Source organism: Podarcis gaigeae (assembly GCF_964106915.1).
Source record: "Podarcis gaigeae genome assembly, chromosome: 2".
In the NCBI taxonomy this organism is placed as follows: Eukaryota; Metazoa; Chordata; class Lepidosauria; order Squamata; family Lacertidae; genus Podarcis; species Podarcis gaigeae.
Genome location: NC_139679.1, coordinates 41,614,945 through 41,628,702, shown reverse-complemented (window position 1 = coordinate 41,628,702; position 13,758 = coordinate 41,614,945). Strand labels below are relative to the sequence as shown.

At 41.6% G+C, this 13,758-nt stretch overlaps 1 protein-coding gene across 3 annotated transcripts; it reads left to right on the top strand.

The window, feature by feature from the left end:
• The first annotated feature begins 2,731 nt into the window (after positions 1-2,731).
• On the top strand, positions 2,732-12,556 carry LOC310838488 (Golgi apparatus membrane protein TVP23 homolog B). 3 transcript variants are annotated; one of them, XM_083725962.1, is made up of 8 exons: positions 2,732-2,821; positions 4,258-4,340; positions 5,966-6,110; positions 6,761-6,850; positions 8,061-8,192; positions 8,290-8,418; positions 9,783-10,989; positions 11,135-12,556. In XM_083725962.1, exons 1-7 carry the CDS (start codon positions 2,810-2,812, stop codon positions 9,813-9,815), a joined length of 624 nt encoding a protein of 207 aa, XP_083582088.1. In that variant the 5' UTR covers positions 2,732-2,809; the 3' UTR covers positions 9,816-10,989; positions 11,135-12,556. The 3 variants fall into 3 exon arrangements, with proteins under 3 accessions (XP_083582088.1, XP_083582089.1, XP_083582087.1); XM_083725963.1 differs by having other exon boundaries at positions 2,773-2,843; XM_083725961.1 differs by lacking the exon at positions 2,732-2,821 and adding an exon at positions 2,848-3,129.
• The last annotated feature ends 1,202 nt before the right edge of the window (positions 12,557-13,758 follow it).

Genomic DNA, 13,758 nt, shown 5'->3' with positions numbered 1-13,758 from the left:
TTTTTATTTAGTGTTTTAAAATGTTACTTGTATTCGTTGGTGTTTTTTGTATATTTATTAAGTTTATTTATTAAACTTCGAAGTATCTAGGACAATATTGTTCCTCTAACACTGAAAGCCTAAAATATACCTTAGAGTGACAGGTCTGAGAGTATGCTTAGCATCTCCTTCACAGGAAGAAGTTGAGCAGATCCATTTTGTCCCTGATGCTGGTGTGGTTTTGGCCTTGATTCATCTTTGACACCTGCTTTGTGTGGTTCACAAATTATACAAGGGGGAAGACAAGGGGATAACTAATCCCATAGCTGTAAATCTAACTGGGTGAGACCAGCTGAAACTGAAATGTTGTTTAAATTGTTTAAATTATTATTTTGTAGTTGGTTTTACTGTTGTTTTAATTTGAACATTGTAAGCCACCCAAAGATCCTGACAGTTTACAGACTTTGTGTTAATATTGCAGATAAATTAATAAACAAAATAAATAAATTTGTCCTTAGTCCTGCTTTGGGGGTGGGCCCAAGGGAAAATATAATGAATAAATGTAATTTTCTATGGAAATTGCAGTCGAGTTGGTGCTGGTCTTTCTGTCCTTTAGACTTCTTTTTACCGTTTATTAGCAGTTTTAGCAACAGCTAACCATCTCATATGTTTGCAAAGATAGTTTAAACCACCATCTAGTTTTTCCTGATTCTGGCCACTGAGTTACTATCAGTATTTAGTTCTTCTTAGTGACATAAAATACCATATTTGGTATGGAGGTTCCTAGCAGAGACACAAACCTACAAACTGTTCACATTTAACAGCTTTTGCCATGCTGAAATGATCTGCCTTTTGGCCTGCTCCTTTGCAGATTTACTCTGAAATTACAGTGCTATCCTAGTCATTTCTACTACGTACCCTCATGTTCAATGTGACTGATTCGCAGATTGCAACCTAAAGCTGTGTGCACATTACTGCTTGCCTCCAGCACCTTCCCACCACTGGTGTTTGAAGCTGAGTAGACATGACAATAGCCATAATCCATAGGTATCCTGTGACTTCTTGAGAAATACTTCTGTTTGATGTGTTTTCCCTCAATCCAGCTTTAATCTGATTAGAAAACAGAAGCCACAGTTAAGGTGAGGTGTGTACATTTCGGGTAGCATTGTGCACTCACGGGTGACAGCACTTGCACAGAGGGCAGCTTCAGTGAACTGGATTAGGCAATGAACATCATATGAAGACCTCCCTGCCCGCTCTCTGGTGGGAACAGCAACTTGAAATATGGGGGTAGGAGGGAGACTACCTCGCCACATTTGAAACCAGAGCCCAGGGGTGCTTACTGCCTGTAAAGCAGGCATGGCCAAACTTGGCCCTCCAGATGTTTTAGAACTACAATTCCCTGACCACTGGTCCTGTTAGCTAGGGATAATGGGAGTTGTAGTCCCAAAACATCTGGAGAGCCAAGTTTGCCAAACCTGCAAAGAATTTGCATCACATTGCATGAGTTTCTTGGGCCCAGCAGCATTTTAACCATGCTGCTCTTGCACATATACAGTTGATTTTGGCTATACTTCTCCTCATAGCTTTGATGGGAACAGCCTCAAATAGCTGCATTGAATAGTTAAAACAGTCTGAATAGTTAAAGCCTTCTGGAAATGATGAAACCACCTGCAGAAGAAGCATGACAAACTGAATGATACGGAAACAGAAACAAACAGGGAAGGACAGGGGAGATCCCCACTGAGGCCAGGGCCAGATTTAGATTTGATGAGGCCCTAAACTACTGAAGGTAATGGGGCCCTTTATATGTCCACCTGTCCTTTGTCAACAACAAATTGTCGCTGGTTTTTGTGTTGAATATATGCTATTTGGTAATTTATGGACCTAATAGTTATCTAAAGCCATTTGCCACTGTTGCTGTATGTAGGTTTTATTTTACTTGGTTTTTTAGCATATATTTTGGAAATGTACATCCAGGTGCTTTTTTCCCCCTTTAATTTTTTTTGGGGGGTGGGGGTGGGACTAAGCTATAGCTTGCTTAGCTTATACGTACATCTGGCACTGACGGAGGCAGAACTCACTGACTGCAGCCTGTAGAAATCAACTGAGAATATCAAGATTTTAATGTTGCTCACAGTGAATGAACAGGCAGGTAGCAATAAAGAACAAGCTTGTCAACATTTGAAGCCATGCAAGTCCTGGAAGGGAAGGCTTCTGCATGCAACTGACACCTGGATTTGGATGGGTCCTGAGGGGGCAATATAGGATGATTGTTCTCTCCTTGTATATATGAACAGTATCTTAGGAGGAGTGGCGTGGTGGTGGATGGAAAATATTGTGAGCCATTCTCTCAGCATCATTGCTTCCCTTTGCAATAAGCGGCTATATATATTTGGCATACGGATTCACATGCAACGGCATTAAAACACACGAAACCCAAGCCGTGAGCCGGGAAAAGCACAGTCTCCCGTCCTTCCTGCCGCTTCCTTTTTGGGTGGACATTCCTGCTGCAGCAGCTCAGTCTCCAATACGCCGGCGAACACACCTGATATTCTCCGCGCCGCCCTAGGACACATTTAAAACAGCTGCCGATGAAAATGCAGAATACTGGTACTGTACACGGAACCTGAGATGTGTCTCTCTTTTCTTTTATCTGTGGGCCAAAATGGATGCTCTTCGTTGCTGTTTTTTACTCCCGGAAGTTCAAGAAGCGGGTCGCTCTTGTATTTTTACTACTTCTAACTAATGGCGCGCGTCGGTCGCAGAGCGACGGCGTGTCGGGTTTCGCCCGCTGGGCGGCATTGTGACGTGGCAGAAGGCGGAAGCGATGTTGCGGCAGGTGGGGATGTGGGGGACAGCGGGTGGGTGACTCGGTTTCCTTGCGAGCGGTGCGGGTCAGAGGGAGCCCTTGAGGGGGCGCGAGTTGGGGGAGGGCCCGGGGGAGGGGCTAGATGGCTGGGGGCCCGCGGGGAAAGGTGGGTCGCAGGTGGGGTCGTTGTCTGGGGCTGCACGACTTGGGGGGCTGCTTTGCTTACAGAGGAGGAAGGGGCGGGCGGCTGGATGAGCCTCACCACCGACCTCCTTTCCTCTATGCACAAAGCTAAGGGCTTGTTTGTTTGGGGAAAAATGTTGCTTTCTTCGCACTTGGTTTTCTTTTATCCCTCTTCCTTTCTTTTGCATTTGCTTTATATGCGTCGCATTTCTTTAGGATTTCCCAAACCCTAGAAGTTAGGCATCATTAGAAGGAAACACTCTGTGTCAAAATGAAGAGTAGCGGTGGCTGTGAAGTTTTTTCGGCCGTAGTAAACTAACATGATTCCAAGTTATGGAGGGGGGAGTGTTGGATTGTTGCTTTTATTTTGGTTATGTATTTTGTGGTTGTATATTCTAATTCTGTTCTGTGAATCGCCCAAAGACCTTCAAGTTTAGGGCAGTATATAAATTCAATCAACAAACAAACAAATAAGTTGCCATCACAACACACTTTGACTGCTGTATTCCTTGTGCTGTGCACACATAGGAGTCAGTTTCATTTACCTTTGTGCTACTTATTTCTGAGTAAGCATATTTTTATTTGTATATTTTTATTATTTATTTATTCATACCCCACGTTTTTCCCTGACAGGGACTCAAAGGCAGCAAACATATTAAGTGGCAAATTTTCTTTCCAATTAATTGTCTTGGCGTTCTCCCAAATGATTGGGTTCTTGCTGTGCAAAGTGCCTTTTCATAATAATAATTACCCCTGAAAATGAAACTATATGAAATACCACTTTGAATGGTCCTTTACGATGAGAAAATATTAAAATATCATTTGACTTTTTCAGCCATTTGCAGAAATTTACAAAATGCTGAAGGTTTTAAAAATGCATTTTAAAAAAACCACATACAGTATTTTGGATCTGGAACAAGTGGCCAGAAAAAAATAGATAACTGACAACATACATTATCTAAGGAAAAGGATGTTTATGCAGTTGAAGTCATTACTGTTCTCTGAAATAATTTGTTATGCTCTATAATGTCTCAAGAAAACAGAGATCAGATAAAGTGTTCAGAATGTATTGTCTGACTGTATAAGCTGCCCTCCTGTGGTCAGTGCGTCTGACTGTTAGCCAGAAGGTTGGGGGTTCAAGCCTACCAAGGGACGGCTGTGGCAGGATTCCTGCATTGCAGGGGGTTAAACTAGATGACCCTTCCAACTCTACAATTCTATGATTTTATGTAATCTCACCACTAATGCTGTCTTTTCTAACCCTTGCCCATGTGCTTGTCCAGGACAGTAGTGATGACACAGAAGATGTGTCACTCTTTGATGCTGATGATGAAACCTCCAGGAGGCCGAAGAAATCAAAGATAAAGTAAGTAATTGACAAAATTGTCTTGGGCTGCCGTCTCTTTGGTACAAGACCTGCCATTTCTTGTGTCTGTCTGTTGGAGTTAGCTTGGGGAAAATAAAAGCTCTGGCACTGGCTTTCTTATATGCTTTATTGAAGAGCTTTCTTGTAGGATTTCTGTCTTGAATATCATATGATACATATATTTAAATTTTACCTGCTTTATATTCTAGTTCTGTATGGGTCAAAATAAGTCACATCAGATATATATATAAAGAGAGTCTGTATCTAGTAAGAAGTATTTTTTTATATATTTTGGTAAGTAATCAGCCATAGAGAAATCCAATCAAGCTGGGCAAGGGCTTCCATTCTAATGGCTCTGGAAAACCTTCCCATATACCTTGAGAAAATGGCACTGTGATGCTATTCTGGAAATAGACCAGGATTATATGAAATGGAGGAGATCTTGTGACGCAACCCCATGCTCTTTGCTTGTGCTGGGGACCATGTAAATTGGATCACAGCAGGAGTTTGATTGCCTTAACTGCCATGTAGGTACTAAGGCCTGTGGATGCATATGGAATCACAATTGGGGGTCTCTTGCCACCCGCAGGGAATTGTGGCTGCAGCACTGGATAGGAAGCTCTCTTGTAGTAAGTCAGACCAGTGGTCCATTCAGCTCACTGTTGTCTACACTGGCTCTGTGGGATTTGAGACAGGGGTCTTTTTCAGCTCTACCTGGAGATGCTGATGATGAAACCTCGGACCTTCTGCTCTGCTACTGTGATATGGCCCTTCCCTTCATGGAACAGCCCCCCAATGTTGCATGCCATCCACTTTGTTTTAAGTTTTATCGCAGATATTGTTCTGCATCACCTCGATAATTTATATCCATTGGTGGTATATAAGATTATTTGCAAATAAATAAAACCTTATCGACCAAAGACTTTTGGAGGTTAAAAATAAAATTCAAAATGCTACAGTGGGTAGCTTTCCATACAACTCAGCATTTGCTTGCCAATGCATTGTTGCTGCTATGGTTTATTTAAACTGTCTGACACAAAGGGTGTGTTTATGTTCTTATCCTGGTGCAAGAAACCTGGTTTGGAGCATTTACAGATGCTGGCATGCTAAGGTGGCTTTGAAATTCCCTAGTTCAGAGTGAGCAAAGAAAAATTGATCCAAACAGAGTTAATGGATTTGACATATGCATAGCATTGAATGCACAATGTATCATTAAGCACAGAACTGCTCCAGGCCAGTCTTCTGGTGTCTGAAAGTGTTTGACAAAGCTCTGGATAGGTTCCATCTGAATGATTTACCTGTGCATGCAGATTATTATTTTAGAAGGAAATAGATGTATTCTTCTGAACTGCAATGTTTACTTGCCGCTGTATTCTTAGCAAACTTTGCAAGGAAGTGCTGTTAGAGAGGTCTATCTCACCAGCTAAAGATTGACGCTTTCTGTCTTCCCACACTGATTATGCTATGGTAATTAATTAGTTGGTTTTTATAATTACTTCTGTCTTTATGAAGTGCCATAACATGGAATTACGATTGAAACTATAACCCTTGTTAGGCCTTTTGATTTGGACAGAGTGAACAGATAAATGCATTACTAAATTATTGTCTACATGTGCCTTTTACAGACATCCGATAGCCTCCTTCTTTCACTTGTTTTTCCGGGTCAGTGCAATAATCGTCTACTTACTCTGTGAATTGTTAAGCAGCAGCTATATTGCCTGTATGGTGACGATCATCCTACTTCTGTCATGTGACTTTTGGGCAGTGAAGGTAAATACTGTTGGGAGTTTGTCGGTGCTATAACATGGCTGTTCTCAAAGGAGAGTGGGCAAATTGGTCAAGTTCTTAGATTTTGAATTAGAATTCTCTCTTCTAAACCCCTTAACTTCAGTAGGAAAAGTAAGCAAGTGTTTTTGCATGTACTCTCATACCTCTAGGTATGTGCAGAGTACATTTAACCTCTGAAGGAACAAGCTTCCTTTTGAAAGCGTGGGGGGGGGATAGGGTATTGATTAAACCCAGGGTATCCCTAGTCCTGGTGTGATACACTAACCACTACACCACAATGGCTGCCAACATGAATTGAGATCCAGCCATTTCTAGGAATGATTGTAACTGGCTGGTTTCATGCAGAGATGCATCTAGACCCTTCTTGAGTAGAACTCAGCATCTGTGATGGAGTTGCACCCTACATACCACCCATGTAAAGCCATTTGGTGGGGAGGAATACAACCCCCCCCCCTTTCCAGACTGCAGTCCCCTCTAGGGCATGAGATGTCTGTGGTTTCCCAAGGTGCTGCAAATCCCAGGCACATTCAGAAGCATCCAAGGCCACCAGGCAGGCTGCTATGCAATGGGAGGAATCAATTCATTCCTGCCTTCACTTATCCCATGGAGTAATCTCGTATTTCTCTCTCTAGAATGTCACAGGGAGGTTGATGGTCGGCCTCCGCTGGTGGAACCAAGTTGATGATGACGGCAAAAGCCACTGGGTGTTTGAAGCCAGGAAGGTAAAGTTCTCCCAGTCCTTGAGGGAAGTATGCAGTTGGTGGTATATGGTGTTGTTTTCCAGGGCTGTAGACATCTTTCATTCAATATGCCATTTGGGAGACATAAGACAGATTGAACTGGAGCAACAGTTAGTGTGGGTGTGAAATCTGGCTTTTCCTATCCTCTGCTTTAGAGACAATGCTACAAAGACATGTCATTAATTTCACAGCGAAAGAACACAGATTATATTACTGAACTTGGAATAGAGTATTTACAGTTAGGCATATAAAGACCAAACTATATTTATACAAGCTATATGAACAGTGATGTTAACTGTTTTGTACTAACCAGATTTCATTAAGTGGTTTCAGAGCCTGGATAGCAGAATACCCTGGTTACTATTAAAACGTTGACATGTAACTTTTAATTATTGAAATGTAACTTTTAATTATTGTGAAGTCTTACAATGGAAATCCATATGGAAAAGGAGAAGCCTTGTGGCAGGAAGCAAACATCCTAGAGCCAGTAATCATATGTGGGATTCAAGCCCTGTTACATCTGTACAGGCCTTTAAAATGATAGGAATAATGAGCATTCCGAAGATAAAATAACCTTCACCTCCACTATGGCTACTCTGAGATACTATTTCCTTCCCCATTATTTATAGAAGAATTCATTGATTTTAGTTGGCTAGTAGTGGAACACCTCTCATCATTATTCGACTAACACTTATTTTCAGTATATGCAACACTGCTCAAAAACTACTTTGGTTTGATCCTTTATTTTGCTGTATGCAATTAAAATATCACATTCTGTTACTTAAAAAATACCTCAGCTGCTTTTCATTGGGATGTTTTAGTTTAGTTTGCTGAATGATCTTTTTTTCAGGCTTTTGTATGTCCAAGGTCAGTGCTCCCAATTTTTAGAAGCTTTATAAAGAGGCTATTGTGTCATGGCATTGTGCCATGCCTGGAAATGTTGGGTTGATGGTTTGTGGCTTAAGGTGGTGGAAATCCTTGGTATTCTGATTAGGTGGCTCTTTTTTCCCCCTTCTAAAATAACAGGCTGAAATGTATTTTTCTCAGTACGAAACATGGTTGTAAAAATGCAGTTAAGTGTTCTTACTGTATGACTTGCCAGTGCAATTTTTAGGTCCTGCTGGTTCAGAGCATTACATTTGGTAAGCCACGTTAAAAAAGAAAACTTCTGTATTTCTCTCCAAATTATTAGGCATCTGCTCAGACGAAGAAAACAACATCAGAAGCAGAGTCCAGAATCTTCTGGCTAGGGCTTATCAGCTGCCCTTTGCTCTGGGTGATTTTTGCCTTCAGCGCCCTGTTTTCTTTCAAAGTTAAGTGGCTGGTGAGTGGCCTGCTTGGCAAATATCTGACTGAACATGTTCCTTTGAGTGTAATGAGACCTGAATTCCGTTACATGTCTTTGTCATCTCTCTCCACAGGCGATAGTGATAATGGGTGTGACATTGCAAGGGGCCAATCTGTATGGCTATATCCGGTGCAAAGTAGGCAGCAGGAAGAACCTGACCAGTGTGGCGACCTCTTACCTAGGCAGGCAGCTCCTGCGTCAGGTACTTGAGATTTTGTTTGCATGGCCATTTTTCCTGCTTCCCAGAGTGTATTTTGGTGCTTATCAATTGATTTTGCATTCTTTGAATTCATTGTGGCCCAGATATTGGCAGGCTTTCTTGAATTCAGTCTAAATCACAGTATGATCTGGCTCTTCCATTACTGGAAAGAGAGTTTGTTCTGAGCTTCACAGGTACATTACTTCACAATTTTTCCTCTGCCTTATCCTTCTGAGAAAGTAAAGTACAGGATCTTTAATTTGCCCTGTTCTGTAGTTTGCCAGGCACCTGGAACCATGTGGAGAAAGGAGAATTGTTTCCTCAAGGCCTGTGGCTTAATGACCACCTTGAGAAAGACAACAAGTCTTTCTGTACATCTCCCAGTGCTCGTCCTTGACTTTTCCCACACCTCCTTTCCTATTCGGTGAGGCAGGAGGGCACATCCTTTTGGGGTCCTAGGACCTTGTGAGTTTGTGGCCACACTGCCTTCTCCACACTCATTCACCCTCTCTTCTCTTAGCATGTAGGGATGAGTAGTTTTAAACCCCTCCTGCCAGCATGTCAACATCCCGTTGAGCCACGCAACTGATTGGCTCTGGGAGGAGTATGCTCAGATCAATGCAAGGTGCAGAGCACAGTAACAGTAAGTCCCATGTAGTTCCTTGGAGCCCCTGAATTCCTTAGAGGAAAAGTCCAAATATTGACAAAAGCAATCCAGCCATCTGTAATTTGCAAAGGTCATTCCCTTCTGTTTCTTCCTTCTCATTCCTGATGTTGCCTTGCCTGTTGATAAATGCTAATACAGCATTGTTTTCTCTGAAAAGATGTGTGGCTTCCATCTTCTGGGATCTTTCTATAGGGCATTATTTCTCAAAGCCTTGGCCATGCAAAGTTTGTAACAGTTTTTAATTGGTCCAGAAAATAATAGGAGGCTGCTTCAGGGTTTTCAACATAAGACCCGTACATTACTGTCCACACTTATATCATTTTAAAAATAGGTTTCCAGGTCTCGGGGAGTGAAAATGATGCCCAGCTAATTATCCATAAGTGAGGTTCAGAATCCTGAGATCCAGGGTTTCTCAATGAGAAGTTACAAATTAAGCAATACTAGATGATTAACAATTAGTTCAGTATGTAAGCTGATAACAGAGGGTCTGAGCAGGATACCTTCCTCCACTATCCACACTCAATCATTTAATTCTTGTTTTGGCCCTCTGCTGCTCTTTAGCCTTCTACCCTGCTGCTATTTAAAAAGATATTAAAGGGAATACTTTTCCAAAGTTGGGAACAGTTCAGCTTCTTTCTCCCCCAGGCAATTCCCTGTCTTTTAAAGTCCTGATCTAATGCTGCTTTCTTTCCTTTTATAGACTGTGCCCAAAGAGGAGCAAGCAGTGTCTTGAAGATCAGGAAGAGTCCCATTTTGTTTTCAATTCCTTCTGGAGAATGAGAAATATTTCCTTGACCCCCTGTACAGAAGATTTATAATCTGTGTGTGGATTTTTCGTAATTAAATGCATCTTCTAGAAATGCAGGTTACCTCTCATATTCCTTACAGCTTCTATTTTGCAGAGTCCTTCTTGACACTTGATTCTGGGCTCTCTAGGTGCAATAGCTCCACTTATACATAAGTAAAATATATTGATGGCAGAGAGTTCATGATAAGTACCACGGTTTATTGCCATCAGCATTTTTGTGAAATTTGGGGCAGTCCCAAAAGCTGAGAAGCCCTTTGAGCAGGGACTTGAGTAATCTCTCATCCCCCCGGAAACTACAAAATCTGACCTCTAATATGAAATCTGAGATATTATCTACATAATTACAATATTATAGGTTTCTTGTTTTCTTTTAAAACGAGGAAGTATTTTAGCCCATAAATGTGGAGGGGGCAACTTGAAAAACAGGTTGATAAGTTCTGCTACCAGGAATTGGGAAAATTGCGGTAGAGTACCAATTTTGAAAGTTGAACAAAAGCACTTTGATGTCTCAACTTTCAAAACTGATTTCAGCTCAAACGTTTTCTATTGTGTAGGACCTGAGACTTTTTAGTGTGGATTTCAGAGCACCTGGCTAGTACGGATTGGTCTCTTTCCCCTCCCTCTTCTTTATAAAACATTTTCTTTACTTTCTTGGGAGGACCAAATTCTCATGGTGCAACTATAAAGTAGGCTGCTAGGATTGCATCGGAGCAACCCTTTTTGGTTTTCGCCTTTTTTCCTAAATAGCCAGCAGAGGTAAAAAGAAAGAGGAATGTATTTGCTTCCTAATAAAGTTATGTAGAGTATTTAATGCCTCTGGCCATCCTTTCCTTGGTAATAAGTTAATATAGGTAAAACATGCTGTAGGTAATCAGTAGAAAGTAGAGAAGATTCATGCTGATGTGATTATGACAGACCTTTGCTATAGAATTTTATCTCTGTTCTTGCCACAGGAGATAAATAATGTGGTAGTCCATATTTTCGTATAGAATATCTGCAAACCTGACTTCAGAACCCTTCCTCCTTTTACAGATACGTAATAGCTGTGTTCCAGTGTGGTGTCTCAAGCTTGCCTGCTTCTCTCCCATCTGTTCCTCTAGTGCAGTGTTTCCCAACCTTGTGCCTCCAGATGTTTTTGGCCTACAACTCCCATCATCCCTAGCTAGCAAGACCAGTGGTCAGGGATGATGGGAGTTGTAGGCCAAAAACATCTGGAGGCACAAGGTTGGGAAACACTGCTCTAGTGCACCCATAGGGCGATCAGAAGCTTTTGCTTCTGTTTTCACCAACCCCAGTTCAGTGTTATGCCTGAACCTTGACAAGAGTGTGGTTTGTATTAACTATGGTTTACAGAAGTGTGTCAATTTCAAACTGTGTGTTAAGAAATTGGCTTGTTTCAATAAACAAACCATGGTATGAGCAACCACACTTCGGATGAGTATACTCTGATTAATTGGAAAGAGAAGCCAAGCCTTCCCATCTCTTCTTCATGGCTGAGGGATGGGTGAGGGCATGAGTCTGAGGCTCATTTACCTAATGCTTATACCATAGTTTAGCACTCTGTTCAAACACAGCCAATGCCAGTTAAAGGTCCAGTGCACATATTGCCCCAATGTGTCCATGCTACAGACATTGTGGGACAGGAAAGAATCTGTGGCTTGCATGCATGTGTTCACATACATGAACATGTGTTCACATACATGCACACTCCCATGCACATAAAATGTATTATATGAACTGGAGCTTGTTTTCATGCAGTCATATGTATTCTGCATCCATGTAATCTTCCCATCTACGTATGGGGTGTTATTGTGTGCATGCACAACATTCTACAGGTACAGAATGCAAGCCTGAGACGACTTCTCCTGCATCACTTGTAGAGCATCTCAATGCAGTATGAGAATGAACCCTAAGATACTGGAACACCAAACCATTACATTTTTAAAAGGGTATTTTAACTGGTTCAATTTGAGAAGGGTGTGTGTGTTAAACCTGGGGGCTCGTTCATACACACAACCTGTGATGGCCAGAGGAATTAGAAAAACTACCTTGAGCCAGTCATCTGCTTGTTAAAGTCACAGTCACATTTCATCCAGGATTAGGATTGTGGTCCTTTACATCAAACGACCCTCTTTAAAAACTGCATTTCCTCACACTCCCTTTGGAGTCATGTGAACAGGCTCCTGGACTGACCATATTATGTAGCTGGCTGGCTGGCTGGGCTACTTTCAGACTCAGTGCTAAATCATACGAGCATTACTAACGCTGGCTGGATGCAGTTTTCTAATCAAATACAACACTTTTAATATGACAGATTTGCATAAATCTCAAGGTGTTTAAATGGAAGTTGCAGCTGTATTATTCAGTTACTGTTAAGAAAATGTAGTGAGATGACTGGCAAAGAAGCTCTGTTACAAAGAGGAGAATACAATGTTGTCTGATATTGGTTAAAAAGAAGAATCCATTTATTGGGCAACATTATATTCAACGGAGTGCTGAATACTGATAGTTAAATGTTTGTGTTTGGATATCTGGGTAATGTAAAGCTGTGGGTTATTGTTTCTTTGAGGGATACTAAAGCAATGTATTTAAAAATTCTTGTGCACGCTTGTGAAGCCTTTTGAATTAACATGTTTTTCAAAAGAAATATATTTTTTTAAAAGTTCTGTACCTTTGAACTGGTTTGATTAGTGTCCTGGATTTCTTTGCCTGCAGTGATGTGTAATGTCTGTCTGGCCGATTAACAAGCTTACATTTTTAACTTGGCCTCCTAAAGCCCTCCTTTCTTTGGATGTTTTGCTTGCCAGTATGGGTGGCTGCCAGTACCCATTTTTCACAGACCTGCATTTGATGTCTTATGCAGAGAACCATCACCTTGCTCTGTGGGCCAGTGATGGGCATGGCCCAAAGGCAAAAGTGACCAGAGCAACCAATGAGACTTTTACCTTTGTACATGCAAAGTGTGAGTGTGTGCACATACACATATAAACATACACGTGCATGCAAGAGATATTGGCACAGTTATTGACAATCTCCTTGTTCCACAGGATCATGTAGTCCTTTTTGTTCATATGAATGCCATTGCTAATTGTTAATCTTGATGACCAATCAGAAAGGGTTCTGTCCTCATTGGCTGGTCAATGGAACTCTAGGAAGAGGAGCCTGCTAAGTGGTTGCTGGAATCCCCAAGGGAAGGTATAAGCGGCCCAAGAAGAGTTAAGCTTGGGACACTACAGCACTGGTGTGATTTAGTGCTCTGAGTTTGCTATTAATGAGGCCATTGCAAGCCATAGCTAGGTCTGGCTCATTTTATTTATTTGTCAAGCTTCTAGACCACTCTTCATGCCACAGAGCCGTTTCCAGCACCATTTGAAACGAAGCATTGTGCCATTTAAAACAAATAAAATACTGTTTAAAATTCCAGCAGAATAAAATGATGAAACAGCAGGACAACACAAAACAATCCTAAGACCCAGAGTTGCTGGCAAAATGGTTGCCACATCAGGTAGTGACTGACAGATATAGGAATAGCAAATGCAGAGTGCATGCAACCAATAGATCTTTTATATGATTTCAAATGCAATTCATATGATCACATACCCTTTAACATTCAGGGGCAAAACTAGGCTTTATTTCACCCGGGTCAAAGACCCAGTTTGACACATGCACACACGTGCATTTGCAGGCACACACAGGCTGGGAGCCTCAATGGCACCCTTCTGGAGGCTTCAACCAGGGCAAAAACACCTGGGTGGCACCCCCATAGCTATAGCTCTGCAACCTTCCACATGACAATAGGGACATTCTATTCGCTACATAATGGAGTGAGGGAACTCAACTAAGATCCCTTTGCTGATCTTAAGACCTT